The sequence below is a fragment of the Mus musculus genome, chromosome 18 (genome assembly GCF_000001635.26).
Source record: "Mus musculus strain C57BL/6J chromosome 18, GRCm38.p6 C57BL/6J".
NCBI lineage: Eukaryota > Metazoa > Chordata > Mammalia > Rodentia > Muridae > Mus > Mus musculus.
Window position 1 is genome coordinate 32,256,788 of NC_000084.6, and position 26,583 is coordinate 32,283,370.

Consider the following 26,583-nt stretch of genomic DNA (forward strand, 5'->3'; position numbering starts at 1 on the left):
GTATCCTGCCACTTTGCTGAAGTTGTTGGTTATTCATAGATGTTTTCTGGTAGAATTATGGGATCCCTTATATGTAATAAGGGTAGTTTGTCTTCTTTTCCTAGCAGGACATTTGTGTTTCTTTAATTTCCTTCTCTCGCCTTCTTCCTGTGTGTGCCTGTGAAGGGTGAGGACAGCCTCTGGGAATTGTTTCTCTCTTGCTACCTGTGGAGTCCAAGGATCAAACTCGGGGCAGTAGACCTTTTGCAGACGGAAGCACCTCTGCTTGTTGAGCCATTACACTGACACTTGATTTTTTTTCCTAAGCTAATTCTGCTAAATGAAAGAGCATCAAAAGTCCTTAATGCTGTGATGTTTTGTTTTGTAACGTGATCCCTATTCCCTATTCTTGTTGCATCTCAGGTTTGGTGCCCGATGTCTCCCGAGTTCTACCGAGAGTATGTGGCAATCAAAACAAAGAAACGGATCCTGTTGTACACCATGAATCCCAACAAATTCAGAGCCTGCCAGTTTCTGATCAAGTTTCATGAAAGGAGGAATGACAAGATTATTGTCTTTGCTGACAACGTATTTGCCTTGAAGGAATATGCCATTCGGCTGAACAAGTGAGTGGTGCCTTCTCATCTTCTGGTCAAGTATGCCACGGCCTGTCTGTGCACTCTCCAACACTCCCTGGGATCTAACGCGCTCTGTTCCCTGCCCTCGTCCCAGGAACTTGTGAGGCAGAGAAGCAAAGAGGCAGGGTCAGAGGCTAGAAGATGTACACCAGAGGAGCCTGGCCACCCTGCACTGACTGCAAAGGCCACTCAGTCAACATTTCAGGCTAAGTGAGAGTGGGTGGAGCTGAGGCCAGACTTATGGCCCAGGGAAAGTGGGTGGAGGCGGAGAGGCTAGTGTCGGGGTACTTGCTTTTCTCATTACAGTGACCAAACACCTGACAGAATCGGCATAAGGGACAACAGGCTTGGTTGGGCCAAGGGACGTAGTCTGTTGTGACAGTGAACAGCTCCCTGAACCTGTTTCCCTACCTGGTTCCCTGGAACGGGCCACTGGCTTTTGTTTACTTTTTACTCTTTAGCTGGTAGCTTTGTGACAGTTTTTGGATTGTCACTGTAGAAAGCCTGTTAACTCCCTGCTGTGGGAGCTGAGGTTTTGCTTTCTCACTTGCACTGGCCACTCCTCCTCACAGGGTGACAGTCCAAGCTGTGGGTTAGCTACTAGCCAGTATTCAGAACCACTAGTCACAGTGCCACTGTGGTCCAGGCAGCCTTACAGTAGTCTGTGATTACAGTTTCCTTTATGGATAGATTTTGGTTTTCCTGGAGACTTCCCTTGCTTTGGTTTCCTGTATGTTAATGTGAGCATCGATTCCTCTCACTGACATCATGGAAACTCCGGTTTCTTTTCTTTCCTTTTCCTGTTAGCCTCACGCACATCATTCTCTGCTCTCCTCTGCCTGACTCGGGTTAGCCATGTCCCTGCTCCATCGGGGAGCTCTCTGTGGACGCCGTCTATAATAAATCTCCCCGGCCGCTCTCTTGAGTTGGAGTGTTGCGGTAAATCTCCTCCCAAATATGCCCTGGCAGTGAAAACACAACACAGTTAATATGATTACATGCTGTGCGCCTAGACTGAGCAGATCTACCGCTACACTACCATCTTCCACATCAATGGGACCCCTTAGAACTTGCGGTTTCTTCAGGCCATGTGCTTCTGCTCAGCGGAGGGACTTCGTCCTCAAGCTAGCTGATAATAAAACCTCTTGCAGTTTGCATCAGGTGTGGTTTTCTCTCAGGTCACTGGGGTGCTGGCCAGCTCATCCCGGGATTTGAGCGGAGGCCCAGCTTCTGGGGTCTTACAATACTACCATGCAGGAGAGTGATGGGCTATGCGGCAGAGAAAACGGGGGAATCTGACAGATCACATTCCCAGCTGTGTGACCTTAGGAAAGGAATTTGCTACTCTGAACCTCTTTTGTCTCCTGGTCACGTTGACCTGCACCACTTACTGCAGACAGTGCTTGTGCCTGGCGTCTTATGTGTTCTCCAAAGGACCAGTGCTCGTCATGAAGGGTTGGCACTCTTTCATTCCATTTCCTGTGTAGGAGAAGCCCTAGAATGTGGGGCCTGCAACTGTATGAGCAGCTTTCCAGATGACAAAGCAATTGCCAAAGGAACTCCTAAAGCCTGTGTCTTCCCAGCCGTTTTCCCAGCATGCTGTATAGAAAATGATAGGGGTCTACAGGGTCCTGGCTTCTCATGGTGCCAGGGAGAGACTGCTGACATCTGGGCCGGCCAAAGGCCACCTGTCTGAATGTGCAGCTGTCGCAGCCTCCCCACAGATGAGACACTTGATCACAGGCATGCAAAGGGGCATGCTACAATGGCAATGCTGCGCAGAACAGAAGCAGCAGTGGGCTGTGGCCCGGGCTTTGGATGCTACTCTGGGCTCCTGGTCTTCAGTTTCAGGGTATAAACTGGGAACCTGCAGTCTACCTTTTACATTTTTAATGAAATATCCAGCTTCATGGTGTGTCCGGAGTACCTGTGCTTTTCCTAGTTATTGGTGTTGTCAGACAGAAAACAAGGAAATGGCTCCCATCTGCATGGGGAAGTGGTCAGCAAGGTTATCAGATAGCCTTTGCCCTCTGGTGGAAAGCTGAAAACAAAAGAGGGTGTTGAACTAGACGTTGAGGGAGAGTAGAGTGCTGGGCAGCAGCGAGGCTGGTGAGAGGATGCCTGCAAGTGTCGTTCTCAGTGGCAGTCAGCTGGGGCTGGGATGCAGCAGGGTTTCTCGGATGCTCTCACTGTCTTTGTGAAATCAAGGATTCTGCTTGCTGTAGATTCTGCCTAGAGCCACAGGCATTGAGGCAGGAAAAAACAAGGCTGAGAAACAGTAAGTGCCAGGCCTTGCAATGCTCGTGGGTAGTTTTGGTACCAAGAAGTCAGGCAAGAGAATCTGAGTGGGAGGCTAGCCTGGCTACATTGTAATTCCTAGGCCAGCCTGTGCTACCTATGAAGCCCTGTCGTAAAACAAACACAACCAAACCAACCAGAAAAATCCCAGAAGAAAAGAAACAAAAGAAGGAATTGTTAAGGCAGATGAGCCTGTGCCGAGACTGTGCCGAGCCTGTGCCGAGACTGTGCCGAGGGTGATGAGAGGAAGAGTGTGTAGCATTCAGTGTGGAGGCTTCTGATAGTCCTGACAGGGCAGGGCTCTCTCGGGGGCTTTACAGCTGGACATTAAGGGCAGAAGGCCAGACTTCAGTAGCCCTGACAGGTGAGGAATGTGAAAAGGAGAGACAGACTTATTTAATCGGTGTGCTTTGGCAAGAGAAACAGGGTCCACTAGGGCCAGGAGGTATGCATAATTGAGCTGTTCTGGCCAAGGTCTTCTCCATCATCCTTATAATAGTTTGGGTGTATTCTACAAGGTGGTCTGATAGGTTGTTGATAGCTGGCATGTCTGGCTCCTACAAGCTGACCAGCTCTAGGGCGTATCTAGTCTTCATTTGTAGACTTTGTATTGTGTCCTCATGTGGTGTGTGGGTTGTTTGTCTTGCCTGAAGGCTTTGCCCTTGAATACGAGGTGACTGGATATAGGGCAGAAACACTTGGTGCCTTTTGGTGGTGGTGGTTTGGTTTGGTTTTCTTTCTTGAGGTTTTTTGTTTGTTTGTTTGTTTGTCTGTCTGTATTTATAGGAAATAGATTCTTCTCTCAAACAGTATATCTTGATTACCATTTCACCTCCCTCTGCTGCTCCCAGTCCCTCCCTATCTCCCTTCCCCTCCAGATCCACTCCCTTTTTGTCTGTCATTGGAAAAGAACAGACTTCTGAGAGATAATAATCAAACATGACTATGCAGTATAATAAGATAAAACAGAACCCATCACATCAAGGCTGGACAAGTGTGTCTTCCTCCTTAGGTAAGGATGAGACAAGTCAGGTAGGCAGACATCCTAAGTGACGGTCATGCTGTCTTAGTTACTTTTCTATTGCTGTGATAAGATGCTGTGAATTATAGAACTAGAATTTAATTGGGGCTAATGGTTTCAGAGAGTTAGCATTCATGATGGCGGAGCCAAAGGCATGGCAGCAGGAACAGCTGAGAGTTCGCTCACATCTTGATCCTCAAGTAGGAGGGAGGGAGGGAGAACGAGTGAGCGAGAGTGAGCACTGGGAGTAGTAGGAGTCTTCTGAAGCCTCAAAGTGCCCTTAGTGACACACCTCCTCTGACAAGGACATTTCCCAATTCTTCTCCAACAATTTCACCAACTGTCAATCAAGTATTCAAGCGTATGTACCTGTGGCCATTTTCATTCAAACCAGACTCACGCAGGAGTCTATCCTTAAGAAAGGACACAGACACAAACTCAGGCAAAGATGCCAAGCTTGCACCCTGCTTTAGTGGCCTTGTAGGCCCAGGTGAGAAGTCAGCGCTTTGTAGCAGAAGCAGTTTCTAATTGCGCATGTGTGGTTCTTTGTGTGTCTGAAACCTCCTGCTCTTCTTTAGACCTTATATCTACGGGCCCACGTCCCAGGGAGAACGTATGCAGATTCTCCAGAACTTCAAGCACAACCCCAAAATCAACACCATCTTCATCTCCAAGGTATGCGCTGCAGGCTGGAGGAGCCGTGCCTCGCTCCTCCTGGGGCCTGGGAGGTGCACCTGAGCTCGGGGATGGTGGCTCGTTATGTGAAGGCCGCCTGTGTGTGCCTGGGGTAGGTCGTGTGAGAGATAACTTAGGGTTCTTGTGCCTTGCAGATTAGCTCTAAGGGCTTTCTGCTTCTCAGGATTGTCCCACCGTTCCCTGGAATATAGGGATTTAAATTTTATTTCCTTTACAGAAGACACTACATGTGTTTTCTGCTCTGGCAAAAGCGGGTATTAGATGAGGCTTCCTTTTTGGAGCTGGAGATGCCAAGCATTTGGGAAGCTTCTGTCCTGAGCCCTGATGTGCCTAGATGGTGGGCGACCAGTGCCACAATGGCCGTGGGCGACCAGTGCCACAATGGCCGTGGGTAGGCCCAGCTTGAGCATGACGTCACTGTCACCAGTAAAGTCTCGTTTTCAAATGTGGGTGCCGATGCATTTCAGGTGTATGAGCTCAGAATTGAGACTTCAGCTTGGTTGGTTTTTCCTTAGACAAGTATGAAGAATTCTCCCTATCTCTTTTGATTTCCTTTGGTTGAAAGTATATTTTATTGGATATTAGAATGGCTACTCCGGCCTAATGTTTCTTGGGACTGTTTGTTTGGAAAACCTTTTTCCAGCCCTTTACTCTGAGGTAGTGTCTGTCTTTGTTGCTGAAGTATGTTTTTTGTATGCAGCAGAATGATGGATCCTGTTTATGTATCCAGTTTGTTAGCCTATGTCCTTTTATTGGGGAATTGAGTCCATTGATGTTGAGAGATATTAATGACCAATGATTGTTAATTCCTGTTATTTTGTTGTTGATGGTGGTGTATGTTATTCTATTCTTTTGAGTTTGTTGTGAGATGATTAATTATGTTTTATTGTGTGTAGTTACCCTCCTTGGGTTGGGGTTTTCCTTCTAGTAGCCTCTGTAGGGATGGATTAGTAGATATTATTTAAATTTGGTTTTGTCATGGAATATCTTGGTTTCTCCATCTATGGTGATTGAGAGTTTTGCTGGGTATAGTAGTCTGGGCTGGCAACTGTGGTCTCTTAGGGTCTGTCTGCAAGACATCTGTCTGGGATCTTCTGGCTTTTAGAGTCTCTGTTGAGAAGTCAGATGTAATTCTGATAGGTCTGCCTTTATATGTTACTTGGCCTTTCCCCCTTACAGCTTTTAATGTTCTTTCTTTGTTCTGTGCATTTAATGTTTTAAGTATCATGTGGTGGTAGGATTTTCTTTTCTGGCCCAATCTATTTGGTGTTCTATAGGCTTCTTGTACATTTGTAGACACCTCTTTCTTTAAGTTAGGAAAGTTTTCTTCTATGGTTTTGTTGAAGATGTTTTCTGGCCCTTTGAGCTAGGAATCTTCACCCTCTTATATTCTTCTTATTTGGCCTTTTCATTGTGTCCTCAATTTCCTGGATATTTTGGGTTAAGAATGCTTTACACTTGGCATTCTCTTTGACTGATGTATCATTTTCTCCAATAGAATTTTCTACATCTAAGATTCTCTCATCTCTCTTGTATTCTGTTGGTGATGCTTGTGTCTGTGGCTCCTGATCTCTTCTTAGTTTTTTTCATCTCCAGGTTTGCCTCCATTTGTATTTTCTTTATTGCTTCTATTTCCATTTTTAGTTCTTGCACCGTTTTATTCAATTCCTTCACCTGTTTGATTGTATTTTCCTGTGTTTCTTTATGGGAATTATTTACATCCTCTTTAAAGGCCTCTATCATCTTCATGAGATGGGATTTAAGGTCACAATCTTGCTCTTCAGGTGTGTTAGGACATCTAGGGCTTGCTGGAGTAGGAGAGCTGGGTTCTGAAGTGCCACGCTGGATTGGCCTCTGTTGATTATGTTTGTGCCCTTGTCTTTTGTTTGCCATCTGATTGTCTCTGGTGTTGGCTGTCCTGTGTGTCCCGGGTTAGAGCAGGTCCCTTGAGAGGTAGGTCAAGCTGTGCGGTGGGAGTGGGGGGACAAATTGCCGATCTGAGAGTGCAGGTGAAGGTGAGATGGAGCTCTGACATCTGCTGGGCTCTGTGGGGTCCCAGTAGGCGGTGTATTGGGTGGGGATCTCACCTGTATCTCTGGCTAGAGCAAACCTCCTGGGAGACAGGCAGGGCTATGAGGTGGGGCTTGACTACGTGAGTGCAGACCAGAAGGGAGAGGGAGCCCCAAAAGTCTCTTTTGTCATGATTAAATCATTAGATAAGAGCAGAAAAGTTTGTATGTGCAACTGAGGTGTGTTAAGCAGCATTTATTTGTGTTGCAAGGGCTGTGGAAGCATAGTGCCAAGTGTATGTGTTGTGTGTTTAGAACCAAGGCTATAGTGAGATTATACATTTGATTAAACATTCAGATAAGATTGTTTAATTACACTCATCTATTTGAGGGAGGGGCGACACAAGTGTGCCGTATTGTATGTGTGGAGATGAGAGGACAATTTGTGGGAATTACTTCATGGGTTCCCAGGGATTCAATTTAGGACTTTCGGCTTGGAAGCCGGCCCCCTCATCTGCCGAGTCACCTCAGATGCTGTACCCCATAGTCTAAGAAGCTGGTGTTTATTGTCAGCTGAGGTAGAACTGGAGTCTAGAAGACATGAATATTACTATGCCTGGGAGTTGTGGCTGGGAAAGTGAACATGGTGAGAAAGGCCTTCACTTCACCTTTGTGCTGGCCTCCTCTACAGGCTGAGATGAAAGCTGGGGGCTGGCCAGCAGGGAGGGGCTTTGTGGCAGGGCCCTGCTTTGCATGCAATGTCCTACCTGTGCTGTGGCATGTCTTAGTGGGCATCAAGTAAGACAGGTTTTTATATAGACCCATTGCTGTAGCAAAAAGGAAAAAGTTGAGGCTGGGTTCTGCAGAGGCCATTCTAAGGTCCACAGTGTCCCCTCTGCCTGCAGTGGCAGGTCCTTGCTAAGAGGAGGAAGAGGGGGTGTTTCCTTAAATGATCCCCAGAGCTACTGTAGACTCTCAGGCACGGATGGGGAGGGAACTTAGCGAGGGAACACATGTGAGAGCATGCCTGAAGCCCTAATCCTATCCTAGAACTACAGAAATTTAAAATGTATATTCTGGACTAAAACTCTGAAACTTGTAGCTGCTTTTTTTCTGTAGGTTGGTGACACATCCTTTGATCTGCCAGAAGCCAATGTCCTCATTCAGATCTCTTCCCATGGTGGCTCCCGACGGCAGGAAGCCCAGAGACTGGGACGGGTACTCAGAGCCAAGAAAGGTAAGGCTGCCTTTCCTCTGCTGCCCACCACAGCCTCTCATCTCTTACAGCACTGGGGTCGGCTGCCACTGTGTGCAGTCACAGTTTGCTCTGCCTCAGCGTCAGGGAGGCCTTGCTGAGAAGGTCTTTATTCCTTCTCACACCACAGGGATCCATGTCTTCATGGTAGCTTTGCATGACAGTTTTTACCATTAACTCAGCCGCACTGGATCTGAAGGTGCGTGCACACTGCATATACTCCCACAAACAAGCAGCCATGCTCATTAAATAAGAATCAAGTCTGGAGATGAGCACTGCTCTGAAGAGACTCCTGGCCTCTACACTGCCAATCCTCTGCACGACAGCTGTCTCTGATCCCCACTCTCATAGAACTACTTCTCCAGGCTTTAAGGGAGGCCGCATCTTCCCTCTAGGTGTTTCTGTCAGCACAGATTGGAGCCTTTCTGTGTGAGTGCTCTCCCTTCCTCCTGCAGACCCAGTCCAGGCCTTGCAGCTCTCTCATTATAATACCCCTCATTGCTGAAAGGAGCTTATGCGGCTCCTTCCCTCTGCAGACCAATCACTGCAGCTTTGATCGTCCTTCTAACGGGGCCTTCAGGATCAAACTCGGGTCACCAGGCTTAGCAGCATGTGCCAGTGGCCACTCAACCATTTTGCTTGTCCTCTTTGTTTCTTTTTAAGTGTGTTTGTTTTTATGTCTGGGATGTTGGGGATCAAGCCAGGTCCTCCTTGCGAGTGCTAGGGCAAGTCTGTGCAGTCCAGCAGGATCCTCAGCTCAGCTCTTTTTCTAGACTCTCAGATAGGACAGTGAATCTGATGGGCCCCCCATGCAGGCAGGGTGACTGCACGCTGGGTGAAGAGCTTGTCCTCTGCAGTGCTTGCTTCTCACCAGGGTCCTGGTTGGTCAGGGGCCGGTGTGGATTTTCTTGTCTTTTCTCCTGTTTTCCTATAGGGATGGTCGCAGAGGAATACAATGCCTTTTTCTACTCCCTGGTATCTCAGGACACACAGGAAATGGCTTATTCTACCAAGCGACAGAGATTCCTAGTGGATCAAGGTTACAGCTTTAAGGTATGTATTCATTTACCTTTGGTTAAGCTATGACAGAGGTGGAGGCACCAGCCTGGGTCAGCATTCAGGCAGGCTTCATGACCATTTGGCTCTGTAAATTGCTGGGATAACACTGTGCTAGCCTGGGAGTTCTGAGGTGCTAAAAGGGAAACTACAGTTAGGATGTATTGTGGAAGAAGGTGTGTGTGCACATGTGTGTGTGTGTGTGTGTGTGTGTGTGTGTGTGTGTGTGTGTGTGTGTGCAGGAGTGCCCAGCAGCTTGCCTTTTAGTTGATTCCAGATCACATGTCCTTAATGCCATGCTTACCTTCTAATGAGTCACTCCACCTGACATGACAGGCTATCCCGTGTACGACCACAAACACATTATGTCTTTTAACATGGGTGGCAGTCCCTTAGGATTGCTGAGTGTTTCTGGGTCTCATAACTTAAATATGCTGTTACAGATTTGCAGCACTTATCCGCTGCTGTTATATCAGTTGATGTTACATTGCATGATAAAGAAACGGGAAAGAAGACACCACTGTCCGCCTAGTATGTGTGTCCGTGTGCTCTTAACACCATAGGACAGAAACAGCCACTGTTGAGATACATTTTCCATTGATCTCTGTAAACAGTGGTGAGATTTTCATTATTCACCTTGGTTAGAGCAGCCCTGCCACGCTTTTTAGCTTCAAAGTTAGTTCCTTAGTCAGAGTTAGTGCAAGCAGGCCTATCTTCAGGTTCCTGCCTTGACTTCCCTCGGTAGTGGACTGTAGCTTAGACATGAAAGTCAGATAAACCCATCCTCCCCGATAGTCCTCCTTGACAGTTGCCTTTGGTCAGGGTACTTTATCATAGCAACAGAAAGGAAACTAGAACATCTTGCTGCTGATAGAAAATCTGGTCAATTATTTTTAATTTTTTACTTTATGTGTGTGAGTGTTTTGCTTGCATGTTTGTCTGTGTAGTATACATGTGCCTAGTGCCCACAGAGGCCGGAAGAGGATGCTAGATTCCCTGGGACTGGAGTTAGAGGTGGTTGTGAGCCACTGTGTGAGTGCTGGGAACTGAATCCAGGTCCTCTGGAAGAGCAGCCAGTGCTCTTGCCTGCTGAACCATCTCTAACCCGTGCTCAATAAGTTCTTGATCTCTTGTGTGAAGAAAGTATTCCTTGCTGGAAGCCCAGGATGCCAGGGAGTGTGTTGGAACTCTTGTGTATGCTTTTGTGTAATTTCCTTCCCCCCATGGTGCAATTGTAAAGATAGGAGGAGTTGTTTTACAACTCACAGAGCCCTCATCTGATGTGCTCATTCAGAGGTCCTTAGTCTCTGTCTATAACCGGTAGCCAGGCTCTGGGTGGACCAGGAGGTGGGAAGAGATTACTGGAGCAGGTGCAGAGGGGATTTGGAGGCGAGAACAATGGGCTTGCTTTACTGTTGTTGTAGGTAATCACAAAGCTAGCTGGCATGGAGGAAGAGGAGCTGGCGTTCTCCACCAAAGAGGAGCAGCAGCAGCTCCTGCAGAAGGTGCTGGCAGCCACCGACTTGGATGCAGAGGAGGAAGTGGTGGCTGGAGAGTTTGGCTCTAGATCTGGCCAGGTGCGTGAAAAGAGATCCTCCTGTAGGACACCCACTGTATGTGGGCACATGTACGCAGACACGCCTATGAGCATGTGAGCAAGTGGGATTCGAGGAAAACTGAAGTTTTTTGAAGAAACAACCCAATTATCTTTTAGTGTGGGTTTCTTATAAATGTATTGTAAGGCAGAGAGGCTCATGTGACAGTGACGGGGTCCTGCTTGCCCATAATGACAGCCTGCCAATGTTGGGGCCCAGGATGAGAACCATACAGGCTCTGGAGCTAGTAGGTACTTTATCTATTGGTCTGGGGTTAGCTGGCTCACCTGCTTTCCTCCTCAGTGAGAGAGCTCAGCCTTCAAGGTGAGTTTGTTGATGAACTCAAAGTAGTTGTAAGTATGTTGAAAACCCTAGAGGTTTCTAAAAAGACCCAGCCTTTCACATGTATTTGGTGAAGGCCTGCTGTGCCCCAGACATGACCATGTAGTGTAATCAGTGAGTGCATACGGAGATTATGATTGTCAGGCCCTTCAAGGAGAGACGTGAAATTGAATCAGGTGTTCCAAGAATTCCAATTTCTGAAACTCAGTGGTATTAAAGCTGAAAGGTGATCATTAGCTAGAGCAAGACAGGAAGGAAGCAGCAGTTGCCACTTGGGCAGTGCCAGTACCCTGCAGCTAAGACCTTTCTCTTGTCAGGCCATCTGCATGTTAGTCCAGGGGTGCCAAAGTGACCTTTGAGATCAAGCTGTGACCTGGCATGAGTCAGGTGCCTGTTTCTCCCACATCTGTCTGGTTCAGGTGCAAGCTGCTCTGGGCCAGTCTCCTTGCTTATGTGGATGCTGTTCAAACTCACCTTGGGCTTTATTTTGTTTGGCTTGAGATGGGTATTATCATGTAACTCACCCACTTGCCTCTCTGCGCCTCTGCCTCTGCCTCCGCCTCTCATGGGCTGGGATTAAAGGTGTTCACCTTGCTCCCCCAGCTCCACATCCATCTTTGGAGCATCTTGGCCACGCCCAGTTTACATACACTCAGCACGTGCTCATGGCTTTGGTGCTGAGTCAAGCCAGGGTTTCCTGGATCTCCCATTGGCTCAAAGCCTTGTATCAAGTCTTAGGAGATTTTAAGAGACTCCCCACCCTATCTTTTTTAATTATCTGTTTATTTTATATGTATGGGTGTTTGCCTGCACGTGTGCCACTGTGTACACGCAGGCCAGAAGAGTGCTTGGGGTCCTTGGAACTGGAGTTGCAGGTGGTCCTGAGCCACTAGAATTGAAACCACAGTTCTCTGGAAGGGCAGCCAGTGCTCTTCACTGCTGAGCCACCTCTCCAGCTCCAGTCCACCCTAATAACTTTTTATAAAAAAAAAAAAAAGGAAAGATGTATTTATTTTATGTATATGAGTACAGTGTTGCAATCTTCAGACACACCAGAAAAGGACATTGGATCCCATTACAGATGTTTGTGAGCCACCATATGATGGTTGGGAATTGAACTCAGGACCTCTGGAAGAACAGTCAGTACTCTTACCCTCTGAGCCATTTCTCCTGCCCCCCTGATAACTTGTAAGAATTTGTGCAGGGGCTGAGGGTATCATTTGGTGACAGAATGTCTGCCTTGCATGTGTAGTACCAGGCCCTGGATTCTTACTTCAGAATCACAGAAGAAAGAGTAAGTTCTCTTGAGCAGTTGTCATCAAGGCAGACCTTGTACTGGCCTGTTAATCAGAGTGCCTGGGTGATGTTCTAGTCTCTTTTTTCTTATGAACTGGAGTAGGTGAGTCAAGTTCTTGTGCCTCAGTCTCCTGTTTTGTAGGTTAAGATTATAGTTGTTGTGAGGGTCGGGGGAGGTAGGATATAGGCAATGTCTAAGACACAGAAAGTGGTCAGAAGGATATCTTAAAGTTTACGTTGTGTATCCATCTGTGTGATAAGTGTGTGCGTGTCAGGGGGCAGGTTTGTGGAAGTCAGAGGACAACTTGGAGGGGTGCTTGTCCACCAAGGCCTTTTGTGGGTTCTGGGGCTCAAACTCAGGATGCTATGCTTGCGTTGTAAATACAACTCAGCAGTCCAAAAATAGTAATTAATTTATTTTTATTTTCATGTGTTTTGTCCATTTATGTATGTGTGGGAGTGTTGGATCCCCAGGAACTGGACAGACAGTTGTGAGCTGCCATGCAGGTGCTAGGAATTGAACCTGAGTCCTCTGGAAGAGCAGCCACTGCTCCTAACAGCCAGGCCATCTCTCTAGCCTGAGAGCGTTTAAACACGGTGTATCTCCCGTATATCTCCGGGCTGGGGTTATCTTGGTGGCCGAATGCTGGCCTAGCATGAGCAAGACACTGGGTTCAATCCCTAGCAGCACACACACACACTCACCCCACACAACTGTATTTGATTCCGAGTGTTGTGAGATTGTTTGGAGATGAGCTTAGCCTGGCTCCCCCCTCTCCCCACAGGCATCCCGACGCTGTGGCACCATGAGCTCCCTGTCAGGCGCAGACGACACCGTGTACATGGAGTACCACTCCTCCCGAAGCAAGGCCTCCAGCAAGCACGTGCACCCGCTTTTCAAACGCTTCAGGAAGTGACGCCCACCCTGTGCTCAGGTGAAGACTGGCTGCCTGGATCCGTGTTGAAGAGAGACTTCTTTCTTCACCGGTGTGATCGTTTCTATCCAAGACTGTGTCCTTTCCTATTGACTGACTGCTGAAAACCAGTCAGTGTGAGGCCTTAACTGCCTTCGTGGGTCCTAGGTTTAAAAAGGAAAGAAAAGCTACTGTTGTTTTTTATTCAAACTTGTTAAGAGTGAATCATTTCTGTATATAAAAATTATACCACTTAATTATACCACATTTGTCTCTATTTTATTGAATGAATTAAACAATGGAATTTGGGGAGCTCTAGAGCTTCAAGTAGAGAAGTAGGCACATGGTTCCACCCTCACGAGAGTCAGCCTGCAGATGAGGAGCACTTGCAAATGAAAATGTAGTTTTCTCCAAGGGAGGCTCACTGCGGAAGCAGGCTGCCCTTAAGGGGAGCCCCGTGCCCAGCAGGAGTTGCACACAGGGAACAAACTGTGTCAGGCCTGGCTCTTCCCTCCTTTTTAAAATTTTATCTTCCTATATATTTTTTAATTTCTATTTTTTCTCACTTTTTACCCTATGTGTCCTCTGTGTATATAACGTGGCTTTCTGTTCGCTCTTTCTCTTATGTTTGTTTTGCTTCTATTTTATTATTTAAAAATGGAATTTGGGCTCTGTATTACTAAATTAGCTTCCTTTGAAATGTTCCCAACCCGGGAGGTTTTAGTACTTTACCGTGAGAGGCTGAGAACTGGGTGGTCGGTCGCCCAGTCCATGAGGCTTGCTGCTTTAGCAGTCCCAGTCTGGATTTAAATACGGAAAGGTCCTGGAGACTGCTGCCTCTTAGGGATGGAAGCCCAGAGAAGAGATGCTTAAGATAGCAGCCAAGAGATCACAGCCACAGGGTGAAGAAGGCTGGCTGCAGGAGGGAAGGTCAAGGCAGCGAAAGGTGAGTGATCCTCTCTACCGCCAGCCACCGCCTCTGAGAGCCAGGCCTATGGCAGGTGTCACACATGGAGTGACTGTTGAGGCAGTCGTCTGCAGTTCTCTACACAGGTGAGGCAAGTTGACGCTAAAACCAACCACTGCATGCTTGGGATTGATGGAAGATCACCTGGGAGACATACCTACGGACCTGACTATGCAGGTGTTTCTAGTTAGGAGAACTGAGGTAGGAAGTCTCAACCAAGGCATGGCACCGTCGTCTGGGCTAGAAGACAAAGGAAGAAAGCTGGGGACCAGTATTCCTGGACCCTGGCAGGGGTGGGGTGGGGTTGGGGCAACGTGAACAGCCACCTTCGCCTCCCAGTCCTGCCACCATGACTGGCTGCACCCTTAAGCTGGCAGTCGAAGTAAAGCCCCCCCCCTTTTTTTTTATTAAGTATTTTGTCACAGCAATGAGGAAAAACAACTAGCATAGTCCCTGAAACCCGAGGCCTGTGCTTGCTGCTGTTCCTGCCCTGTGCCTCTCCTGTTCAGCGCTGCCAAATGTGAGGGCCACAAAAGCTGCCAGGCGCCAGGCAGGATTGTGTCATTTCTACCCCGAGGTGTGTAAATGTGCTTGTGTGGGTGTGTGCACATACGCACAAGTCAGAAGTTGATGTCACATGTCTTTCCTCAGTCACTCTCCACTTCTATTTTTTGGAGACAGGATCTCTCACTGAACCTGAAACCTAGTGAGCTCCTAAGCTGGAAAGCCCCAGGGATTCACCTGCCTCTGCCCTGCACCCAGTCCTGGGGTGATCAGTGCACGGCCACGCCCAGCTTTATTATAACTTCTGAGGCTCAAGCAGGTCATCCTACTGTGTAGCAGTTGCTGTCTGCTGAGCCAGCTGCTTTCTCTTGTCGCTGCAATCAGGTTCTCTAAGAAGTGTTGCCTAACTTGAATTCACGGCCTTCAGGTTTAGGAGGCTTCTAGTCTTATGTATTACATTTGATCTTTTGATCCACGATGAGTTCGGTTTTGTTTGTTTTCAGTGCTGGGCATTGAACCCAAGGCACTGGACATGTTAGGTAAGTGCTGTACCATTGGGCCACATCCCCAGATCCAGATCTTGAGTTAATTATTGTAATGGATGGAGTAAGCTTGTATTTTATTCTTACGTGTGGATATCCAACCGTCCCACTTATGTGGGGTATTCTTCATTTAAATTGTATTGGTTCTTTTATTCGAAAAAGGAGTTGATGTGGCTCTCCAGGTTTATTTCTGGACTCTTGATCCTCTTCCACTGATAGAGATGGCTGTTTATATATTAGTACTGTACAGTTTGATAATTGAAGTGTCCTGGGTTTTTTGTTTTGCTTTACCAATTTTTTAAAAATATTTTTATTAGGTATTTTCCTCATTTACAGTTCCAATGCTATCCCAAAAGTCCCCCCATACCCTCCCCCCGACTCCCCTCCCTACCCACTCCCACTTTTTGGCCCTGGTGTTCCCCTGTACTGGGGCATATACAGTTTGCGTGTCCAATGGGCCTCTCTTTCCAGTGATGGCCGACTAGGCCATCTTTTGATACATATGCAGCTAGAGTCAAGAGCTCCGGGGTACTGGTTAGTTCATAATGTTGTTCCACCTATAGGGTTGCAGATCCCTTTAGCTCTTTGGGTACTTTCTCTTGCTCCTCCATTGGGGGCCCTGTGATCCATCCAATAGCTGACTGTGAGTATCCACTTCTGTGTTTGCTAGGCCCCGGGTTTTACCAATTTTTACCAATGTGATGTAAATTAAAGTCACTTGGGAAGAGGAATCCTCAACTGAAGAAATGCCTTCAGATTGGGCATGTCTGTGAGGGGTTGTCTTTATTAGTGATTGATATGGGAGAACCCAGCCCACTGTGGGTGCTAAATGGACTTCATATCAAACTGCTTTCAAAATTCCTCTTTCTTACCCATAAATCAGTGCAGCTCTCAACCCTCATCGCAGAATTTTATTATGCTAATTGCAGTTAATGCAGAAACTCACAACCGGTCAAAGTGCAGAGAGAAAGTGTGAGTGGAGTGCCCCCCTACAAATGTGAGATACCTATCATATATATGTACATATACATATATGTATATATATATATATATATATATACATATATATATATGTGTGTGTGTGTGTGTGTGTGTATGTAAGAGTTCTCACTTCTGTCACTAACATATATATCATATATGTGATATATATATACCATACTATATGTCATATTGTGTATATATACTATATATTATACATAATATATCATATATGTGTGTATACTATATATTATACATAATATATATCATATATATACTATATATAATATATGTGTGTAATATATATATATATACACACACACACACACACACACACACACACACACATATATATATGTATATCCTCCCTGAAATTCAGGGACATTATAAAAGAGAGGGTGAAAAGATGGTAAGAACTAGGGGGTAGGATGTGAAATATTTAACAAGCAATTGATTTAAATTTGGTGAAGAAAATAAACCATTAATATACCTGTGTTCATAAATATTGGATATATAAGATATATGTTTTTGGGGTTTTAGATATAGTCTCCTGAGTTTTTGTGTAAAGTTATCTCATTAAATTGTTTTCTAAATTTTATTTACTAGTGTTAAGATTAAAATATGTTGTAAAAAGTTGTTTAAAATGAATATTGTAACTAAGTTTAAAATAATTTAAAGGTTATAAAATTGTTAAGGTTAATTCATTACCCTGAGATACAATTAAAATTTGGATTTTTACAACAATATTTTCTTAAGTATTGATTTGTTTTTAGTAGCCTCTTACTAAATGGATATTTAAAACCTGTGATTATTACTTAGTTTTTTACATTGTACCATTGAGCAAAGCCTTTTCTTTTTGGACAGTTAGTCACTGCTTCAAGGATAAAACTCTGTTTAGAGAGGGACACCTTATTTAGGACATTCCTTCTAAATTACATAGTGATTGTAAGCTTGTTTTAATGAGCAAAAATTTAAATCTGTTTATGAAATTGGGTATATTAAATAAATAATGCATAGAATTATAAAAGACTTAACTTTTTAAAGAATTATTTTATGTCTATGGGTGTTTTGCCTATACGTCTGTGCACCACGTCTCTGCCGGGTGTTTGTGGAGGCTCAAAGAGGGCATCAGATCCCCTGGAACTGGTCTTACCAACAGTTAGTGCTGGGAATTGAACCTGGGTTCTCTGGAAAAGCAACCAGTGTTCTTAACTCATGAGCTATCTCTCGAGCCCCAAGACTTTTAATTTGATAACTAAAATTCAAAATTCGTTCTAGAGTTTTTCTCAAAGGATTAAAAAAAACACAGACGATTCCACCAACTAAACGAGAGAGAGAAAAAGACATTACAGCAAAGACTCTGTAGTGATTAAGATACCAGTATTGTCTCTAGGTCCTTCTGACTCACAATGAGGAGGAACTTTCTTGTGTAAGGTAGAAAATTTAAGTTCGACCCCCTAGACCAAGTTGGAGCCAAGAAAGAAAAATAGTTGGGCCCTGGAGCATCCTGTTCCAGGAGCTTCGCTGACCACAAAAATTAGATTAAAATCTTGAGAACAATCTTGAGAAGCAGGGAGTTTCCCCTTGTGATTATTAGTTCCCCCTTGTGCTTTTTCACTGGTATTTTCCAATAACGCCCTCCCTACCTCTTTGGGTTATGGTTTTTCCTTTAAATACCCCCTTTCCCAGCTACTTGGGGTCGAACTCCTCTACCCCTGCGTATGGCCCCAGAGCACTGGTTCCTGTGAATAAACTTCGTGCGATTGCAGCAAGGACAGTCTTTCGAGAGTCCTTAGGGGGTCGCATCATCCCGAGACTTGAAAGAGGGTCTCCCCTCTTCGGGGGTCTTTTACTTGCACCTCCTGAGTCTTGCGGACTTCTGAAATGCTGAATGGACCCATTTTCAGCACCACTGACAAACAAGTGCTCCGAGGAACTAAATGTTTCTCCCACTTCTTGTGTTTCTTAAATACTTTTGTAATTAAAAATTGTTTATATCTTAATATTCTCTCTGGCCATAATGCTAATACTTGAATTGATTTTAATGAAGTTACAAATGAAGATATTATGAACTTTCACGTGATGCCTTTTCGTTAAAACTCTTTACTTTTTGTACTGCTATCTTATTCAAAACTAATGTTTGAATGAGTCAAGTTTTTTCAGTCTTTATAAATACATATATTCTCGTCATTCAGTATAATTTGGATAAAACAAAATAATCTAGTTTTATTTATTTATTACATGTAAGTACACTGTAGCTGTCTTCAGACACACCAGAAGAGGACATCAGATCTTATTATAGATGGTTATGAACCACCATGTGGTTGCTGGGATTTGAACTCAGGACTTCTGAAAGAGCAGTCAGTGCTCTTAACCACTGAGCCATCTCTCCAGCCCAAAATAATCTAGTTTTAACTTAACCTTTAACTTCATTTATTCTATTTGGATATATGAAGACTTGGGCTAACTCTTCTTATCCAAAGATTACAAAAGACATCAGTCTAATACCAACATTCATGGTTTTTACTTCAAGTACTGTTCTTTATTGATTTAATTAATATCTAAAATATAGCTAGGATTAAAGAATTAATTAAACTGTATTTGTATTTTACTAATAAAGATGGGAGACAGTGACTCCTTCCAAAGTCCCATTTCTAACCATTTAAATATAAGTAGATAATTCATAGAATACACATAACTGAACATTTAGGGGAAACTTTGTAGTCAATCTCATTAACATGTAAATTTTGGTTATTTTAGAGATGATTCTTTCATATTGCATTTACTTCATTAGGCTGAACTCTTCTTTGTTCTTTTGTTTTGTTTTTTAAGATGAGATTTCTTTGTGTGACCCTGGCTATCCTGGAACTCACTCTGTAGACCAGGCTCAAACTCACAGAGGTCTGCTTGCCTTTGCCCTCTGAATGCTGGGATTAAAGGCAGCTAAAAGACTAAAAAAATCCCTTAAGATCGTCTAGAAGACTGATATATCTGCTCTTACCGTTTCTATTCAGTGTCGAACTGGAGGCTCTAGGGCAAAACCAGGCCAACTAGACAAGAAAAGGAATTGGAATCGGAAAGGAAAACAAAAACAAAGCGTCTTTGCAGATGACACGATCTAGCACCTAGGAAATGGGAATGGAATGGAAAAGGCCACACATACAAACTGCCAGGAACTTACAAACAAGCTCACAAGAGTTGCAGGGTTGCATAGTCAACAAACAGAACCGACTGTGTTTCTACACTAGCAATGGACAGCCTGGAAATGAAGCCAAGAAAATCATTGTATGGTTCACTGGCAATATGGTTCAGATGGTAAAGAGTTTGCTGAATGTCTTAGTTAGGATTTCTATTGCTGTTGAAACACCATGACCAAAAAGCAAGTTGGGGAGGAAAGGGTTTATTCAGCTTACACTTCCACAGCACTGTTCATCAAAGGAAGTCAGGGCAGGAACCTGGAGACCGTATGCCATGGAGGCTGATGCAGAGGCCATGGAAGGGTGCTGCTTACTGGCTTGCTCCCCATGGTTTACTCAGGTTGCTTTCTTATAAATCTCAGGACCATCAGGACAGTGATGGCCCCACCCACAGTGGGCTGGATCCTCCCTCATCAATTGCAAATTAAAGAAATGCCCTACAAACTGGATTTTATGGAGGCATTTTCTCAATTGAAGTTCCCTCCTCTCAGATAACACTAGCTTGTGTCACAATTATTACACAGTGAAACTTCACTGATGAGGGTTGAGAGCCTCACTAATTTATGGGTAAGAGAGAGGATTTTAGCAAAATTACAGTAGTAGGTTCACTGCTAGGGCCACGAGCTGCAGCCGTGGGTTCTTAACTGGATTTACAGCCCCAGGTATGCTTTCTTTTCAGCCCCATCCATTTTTCCTTCTGCCTTCAGCTATTGCTTCTAATTTCTATTAATGGTGCAGTGTAAATTTGGTTCTAAGAAGAACCAATGGCTTTCTGTCTTGGAGCTTAAAGCTGTGATATATGTGAGTTGTTCATGTGTAAAGGTCACTTGATCAAATGACTGTCCCAAGCGAAGACTGTTCAAATTATTGAGATAGCCATGCACAAATATTCTTAAAATAGGAGGAGACCAGAAAGAAAAGCTTTCAAGAGCAGATGTCTTTAGCTGTATTTTTAAACCCTGTGGAATTTAAGCCACTGAGATAAAAGCAAAGCTAAGTTTTATATGGTCTTCTCAGTGTCTTCTTGATAGTTCTGGGTTGACACAGTGATGTTTTGTTCCATTCATATTTATAAATGAAGGTGTGTTTCTCTAAACACTACTTAGTTCAAATAAGATGTTTGGAATGTGTGTGTGTGTGTATGCATGCCCACACATGCTCATGTGAAGGTCAGAGGTCATTGTCAAGTGTCTTTTTGTATGTGTGTGTGAGGCAAGGTCTTTGTTTTCTATTCTGCAAAGTAATCCATTAATAAAATGAAAATCTCTCCACACCTTTTGTATTACTGTATATTAACATTAACATAATGTGATGATGGTGAACTTCCTATGATGACAGAGTAACCCAGTATGAATACTGTAAATATATAGAGTTAAGTATGTAATCTGTCCTGTTAGCCGCCATGGTTTGAATTACTGGGAGGCAGTGGCACACAGGTTACCCGTTGTGTTGGTTTGAAGGAGCAATGCTCCCCATAAGTCATGCGTTTGAACAGCTGCTTGCCGGGTCGATGGTGCTGCCTAAGGGGTTTAGGAAGCTTTTAGTTGATGGAGCCTTGAAGAAGGAAATATGTCGGAGGGGTGTTGAGGATTTATAAATTTGCTCCAATACCAGTTTACTTTCTCTGCTTTCTCTGTGGTGAAATGTGATCGTCAGCTTCCTACCCTGGATGCCTGCTGCCAGGCCTTCTTTGCCACTTATGGGCTCTTACCCCTCAGCAGCTGTAAGCCAAAAATCAATTCTTTAGTTGCTTTTAGTCATGGTATTTTATTATGGCAACAGAAAAGTAACTAATGTACCTATTAGAGATATATTGAGATAGATAAACTAATTTTGAACGTGAAATAATATGGAGAGAATTATGGGACAGTGTCATGGGTCTGCTTATTACTGGGCACAGTGTGACAGGGCTTTAGCTGCAGAGTGTTTGATTATAAGCCCCCGGTTCACATTTCCATAAGTTATCTTTCTGGGTCCACATCACTAATTGCCAGGTAGAGTGCCCAAGGAGCAGATTAGAAATTGCAACATTTTTTGGTCATTTCTAACCTATACATCTCCTTCTCCTCCCCCATTCCTCCTCTTTCTCTTTCTCTTCCTCCTCCTCCTCCTCTTCCTCCTCTTCTTCTTTCTCTTCCTCCTCCTCTACCTTCTCCTTCTCAACTTTGAGCAGTTTCTAATACTTCCTAAGTTATTTCTGGAAAAGAAAATGTTCCCCAGTGACTCCCAGTCCCATCTCATTTGGTAGTGAAGACATCCTGTCCATCACAAATGCAGTGTCTCTCAGAGCTCCACAAAGCTCTGAAAGTGCCAAGCATTCCCCCTTTTCTCATCCCAGAGAAGCCTGCGGCCGGTAGCCTGTGAGTAGCTTGGGACCATTGACAGTCCCTCTGTTTCCTGACTTTCTCCTCCTCTATTCCTTGGACTGTGCCATGTCTCCCTGCTTCCAATGTTTGAGCCAGAGGCAAGGAAGAGCTACAGCATAGGAGGGCTGGGGCTGATAATACCCTGGATGTGGCCAGAGCCTTAGGTTGGTCAGGCATCTCAGAGCCATCAATACTCCTCGGGGTCTTCTTAGAGGTTTCCTAAGCACAGTCCCCAATCTTCTCAAGAAACAGGCAATGCACCTGGTATCTGTGTGCATATATGTATGTGTGTAATTATGTGTGTGGCTGCATGTAGATGCAGGTATACATGTGTTTGGCATTCATTTCGAGGTCAGAGGACAATTTTGGGAGTCAGCCCTGAGGTACTTTCATATTCCACATTGCATTTGAGACAGGCTCTCACATTGAAAACTTAAGACCTAGGCCAGGCCCGTAAGCAATGAACTTGTAGGGACCAAGAGACAAAACTCAAGAGACATTATTATTTGACTGTTGGACCATTCACATCGTCTCTCCCTGGGCTTCAGGATGCTCCACTGTCTCTATTTTTTTCAAGTTAGCTAGTCACAATGTCTCGTTGACAGTCTCCCCTGATATAAGTCACTAGCTTCATCATACCACATCAGTCTGAAGTTGATTCAGAAGTCTGTCTTTGCAGGGTTAAGTTCAGAAGATATTCTGGGTCCACTTATAAAGATCCTCTAACTGCTGGATCAACCACACCAGTTACTTACAGATTAGGGAGTTTGTGTTGTATATTAGAAGGTCCCACTTAACCACTAGAGGTTAACTGTGTTGCAGAATTTCTGATCACAATGTGATTTCCCAAGATTGTCAACTGGGAAAACCTTGTGGTGTGGCTCAGCCCTAGCTCACCCCTTAGCCCAAGAGCTTTCTGTAACAAGAGCTAAATAAAGTCAATGATAGGTCAAGAGGCAGAGCAGTTGGCAAGCAGTGAAGATAAAAGCCAGGACAGAGAAGGGATCTTTGAGTTGAACACAGCATGGAGAGGCTTTTTCCTTCTGGGTGTCAGTGGAGTAGGAAGGTCGTCTGGGTGCTTTCTCTGCCTCTTGACTATCACGGACCTTAGTTAGCTCTTGTATACAGAAAGCTCTTTGGTTAAAGGTGGGTGCTAGGACTGATCCAGACCACAACATGAAACAGGTTTTTCCAGCTCACAATCTCAAGGTTCACAATGGGATCAAATATCCTGCAACACAACCGAGTCCCTGACTAGTATGTACAAGTTCTAATTGAATCCCACTAGCAGCAAAAGTGTTAGTCATGCAGTCAACCTGGAGCCAATGAGTTAAGAGTGTGCCTTAGTTTGGGTGTCATGGCTGTGAAGGGACAACATGACCAAGGCAACTCAAAAAGGACAACATTTAGAGCTGGCTTACAGATTCAGATAGTCAGTCCATTATCACCATGGTGATAAGTGTGACAAGAAACATGGCAGAGTGCAGGAAGAAACCCAATGGCTTTCTGTTTACTGTAAACAAGTAGTTGTGGTGTGGTTCTGCCCTGACACACACCTTTAACCCAAGAGCTTTCTGTATACACGAGCTGGAGGAGCTGAGAGTTCTACATCTTGATCTTCAGGCAGCAGAAGGGGACTGTTCCGCACTGGGAGGAGCTTAAGCACCAAGAGACCTCAAAGCCCATCCCTAGGTGACACACTTCCTCCAACAAGGCCACACATTCTAATCGTGCCACTCCTCATGGTCCAAGCATTCAAACACATCAGTGTATGGGACCCATTCCTTCAAACCACCACAAGTTTTCACTTATAGGGACCAGGGAGAGAGCTCAGTGGATAAACTGCTTGCCATATAATGCGCTCACCTCCCCAGCTCTAGGTTTAAAAGTTATTTTTATCTGACAATAATTTGATAATTGTTGGGGTTCAGGAGTCACCTTAAAAACCACACACACACACTGATCTCAGACAGAGGTAGTTTATTGAGCCTATGCCCCGGGGCTGATTGAGCAGAGCCACAGACCAGCCTCAGGAGCTAGCTGTGATGCCCAGGTGGAATTCCATAGAGCCTTTAAGCCTGAGATCCACAAACATCTGTGTCAAGCTATTTCACCAATCAGGATTTAGAGATAGGGGATTTCCTTAGGAACACGTCTTTGTGGTACACTGATCCTGCCGCCACTGGTGGGAGTATTCAACTGTGGCGGGGGACTTGCCTTGCCTAGCATTCATGTCTTGACTTGCCAAACAGGGTGTCAGTTCCCCACATAGCTGCCAAGTAGGATGTCAGTTCTAGGGAGGTCTTGGGAACTTAATCTTTACTCAATCCCTATACAAAATGGAAGTCTTTTCCAAACGGCTTCTTATATTGGTGCAGGAGTCTCTCTTCCGCTGGGCTCCATCCCAGAGGCAGCGTCTGAAAGCAAAACCCATAAAATCTGTGACTCAGCATGAGTCAGGTGCAGGAAGTGCTGCCTGGTGGTTGGTTCGGGTCCAAGCTTACTGTGGCTAACTGTACTAAGCAGTTCTAACTGACTTGGTTTCCAAGAGCACAGAACATAACAGAATATGTAATCAGCTTGGACACGAGAAAGTTTCCTAGTAACAGCAATGACAGCAAATCAGAAAATTTCCTTATAACATTCGTTATAGCACACAATGCTGGCTAGATAGGCAACAGTTACCTAGGCCTTAACCGTGGTTCCAATTCTTCTTATTTGCCTGGCATTCCTTTCCCGTTATTTTACTTTCTTCATATCATGGGCTAATTTGCTTAACTATCTCTTAGCCACACCCTTCAAATTCTTTGCAATTTATTTTATTTATTATTGTTGATTTATCAATGTTTATACATACTGAGCTGCTGCATGGAATGTCTCATGATGATTCTGATGTCCATTCTATGTGTTAGTTAGGGTTCTCTAGAAGAACAGAATTGACAGAATAGATATACATTACAAGTGGCCTTATTAGTTTGGCTTCTGTAATAATTCAGCAGTGGCCATCTGTATGCTGCAGAGTATCTGGAAGCTGTTCACTTCGTGAGGCTGCGTGTTTCCGCTTTCCCAATCTGGCACTGAAGGCCTGGGAGGTTTCTGGAGAGCCACTGGTCTTCAGTCCACCCTGGAAGGCTGACGAAGGAGTGCTCTGATCTCAGGAATGAGGCCACAAGAGAAGAGCTCACCAGAGTGAAGGCAAGCGGGAAAAGCATCTTTCTTCAACCGCCTTTTACTTGGGCAGCCACTGGAGGGCGCCACCCACATTTAGGTGTGCGTCTTCCCACTTCAGATGATGTGACCAAGAAACATCACTGCTAGGAGTGCCTAGTGGTGGTGGAATCAGGGTGGAACCTAGAGGCAGAAACTGAAGCAGGGTCTGTGGAGAAATGCTGCTTACTGGCTTGCTCTCAAAGTTACCTAGTCTGCTTTCTTATATAAGCCAGGACCACCCACCCCGCAACAGCATGGAGGGTAAAGCTGCCCAGCTCTTGTGTTGTTTAAGGCTGTGAGTGTATCTTTCATTCAGGAACTGATTGATTGAAGGTGAGGTAGAAACTGGCTTCTCTTATCATTAATCAAGAAAGTGTGCCTCTCCCCATCTGCATACTGGCCAATCTGATGGTGTCATTTTCTCAGTTATGGCTCTCTTTCCCCAGATGATCTTGGTTTGTGTCAGCTTAACAAAAACCAACCAACCAACCAACCAACCAACCAACCAACCAACCAACCAGCCAGCCAACCAGCCAACCAATAAAACAAAATAAACGAACAAAAAACCAAAACCCATCCAGCATAGCTTACATCATTAGTAGCTTTCAGTTTCTTCTGTGGCAGGTGGAGTTCTGCCCCTTAGAATGGCTACCCTCTGCTCTGTAACAAATATACTCGATTCCATGACAAAGGAGAATTAAAATTACAGATGCTGTAATATAATTTCATGACATGTAATCTTTTTGTTTGTTTGTTTTGTTTTTTGAGACAGGGTTTCTCTGTGTAGCCCTGGCTGTCCTGGAACTTACTCTGTAGACCAGGCTGGCCTCGAACTCAGAAATCCTCCTGTCTCTGCCTCCCAAGAGCTGGGATTAAAGGTGTGCGCCACCACGCCCGGCTATGACATGTAATCTTAATCTGAAACCATAACTGCTGGTTGTTACTCATGTGACTCATGCTATCTCAGAGGTCCATGCAGGTGGGAGAGAAAAGTGTCCCAGAGATGTAGTGTCACCAGTCCTTAAAATGAAGGAAGCAAAGGCCATATTGGAAGGAATCTGAGGGACTTCTGGAAGCAGAAAGAACTGTGGCAACAGGTTCCTCCTTAGGGAAGACAATCCAGAGATACTACACTGCACATTTTCAGACCTGTGAGTAAGTTAACGTGTGTTGTCTTGAGCTGCTGAGTTTGAAGTTATGTGTCCTGGTTATGTGTTGTGTGTCCTGGTTAAGTGTTGTGTGTCCTGGTTATATGTTATGTGTCCTGGTTATGTGTTGTGTATCATGGTTATGTGTTGTGTGTCCTGGTTATGTGTTGGGTGTCGTGGTTATGTGTTATGTGTCACAGTTATATATTACTAAAAAACTGACAGACCAGGCTCTCAAGACAGTCAGTAAAGCTATGCATATGTGAAGACTTGTATCTGATCTCCAGAACCCACATAAAAAAAAATCATGTGTAGTGAGTGGTATGTGCTTACAGTCCTAGCCAGGCTGGGGAGGCAGAGGCCAGCAAATCCCTGGGACTTGCTAGATAGCCAGACTTGCTCAACTGGAAAAGATCCAGCCCAGTGAGAAACCCTGGCTCAAAAAACCAAATGGGCAATGTCTTGTTGAATGACAGCTGAGGTCATCCCCAGGTCTCCACATGTACACAAACCTATAGACACCAGTACAGTGTGCAAGCGCGCACGTGCGCGCGCACACACACACACACACA

At 44.9% G+C, this 26,583-nt stretch overlaps 1 protein-coding gene across 3 annotated transcripts in view; it reads left to right on the top strand.

Annotated features, from left to right (window-relative positions):
- Ercc3 (excision repair cross-complementing rodent repair deficiency, complementation group 3) overlaps positions 1-13,364 on the top strand; it is a 29,848-nt gene extending 16,484 nt beyond the window's left edge. Inside the window, exons 10-15 of one of the 3 annotated variants that reach the window (NM_133658.2) lie at positions 403-605; positions 4,515-4,611; positions 7,761-7,878; positions 8,831-8,949; positions 10,377-10,529; positions 12,971-13,364. In NM_133658.2, the coding sequence (NP_598419.1) occupies positions 403-605; positions 4,515-4,611; positions 7,761-7,878; positions 8,831-8,949; positions 10,377-10,529; positions 12,971-13,102 (822 nt within the window). In that variant the 3' untranslated portion in view covers positions 13,103-13,364. Of the gene's footprint in view, positions 1-402; positions 606-4,514; positions 4,612-7,760; positions 7,879-8,830; positions 8,953-10,376; positions 10,530-12,970 lie in introns of those variants that run through there. The other 2 variants (XR_385973.1, XM_006525636.2) reach the window with 2 other exon arrangements.
- The last annotated feature ends 13,219 nt before the right edge of the window (positions 13,365-26,583 follow it).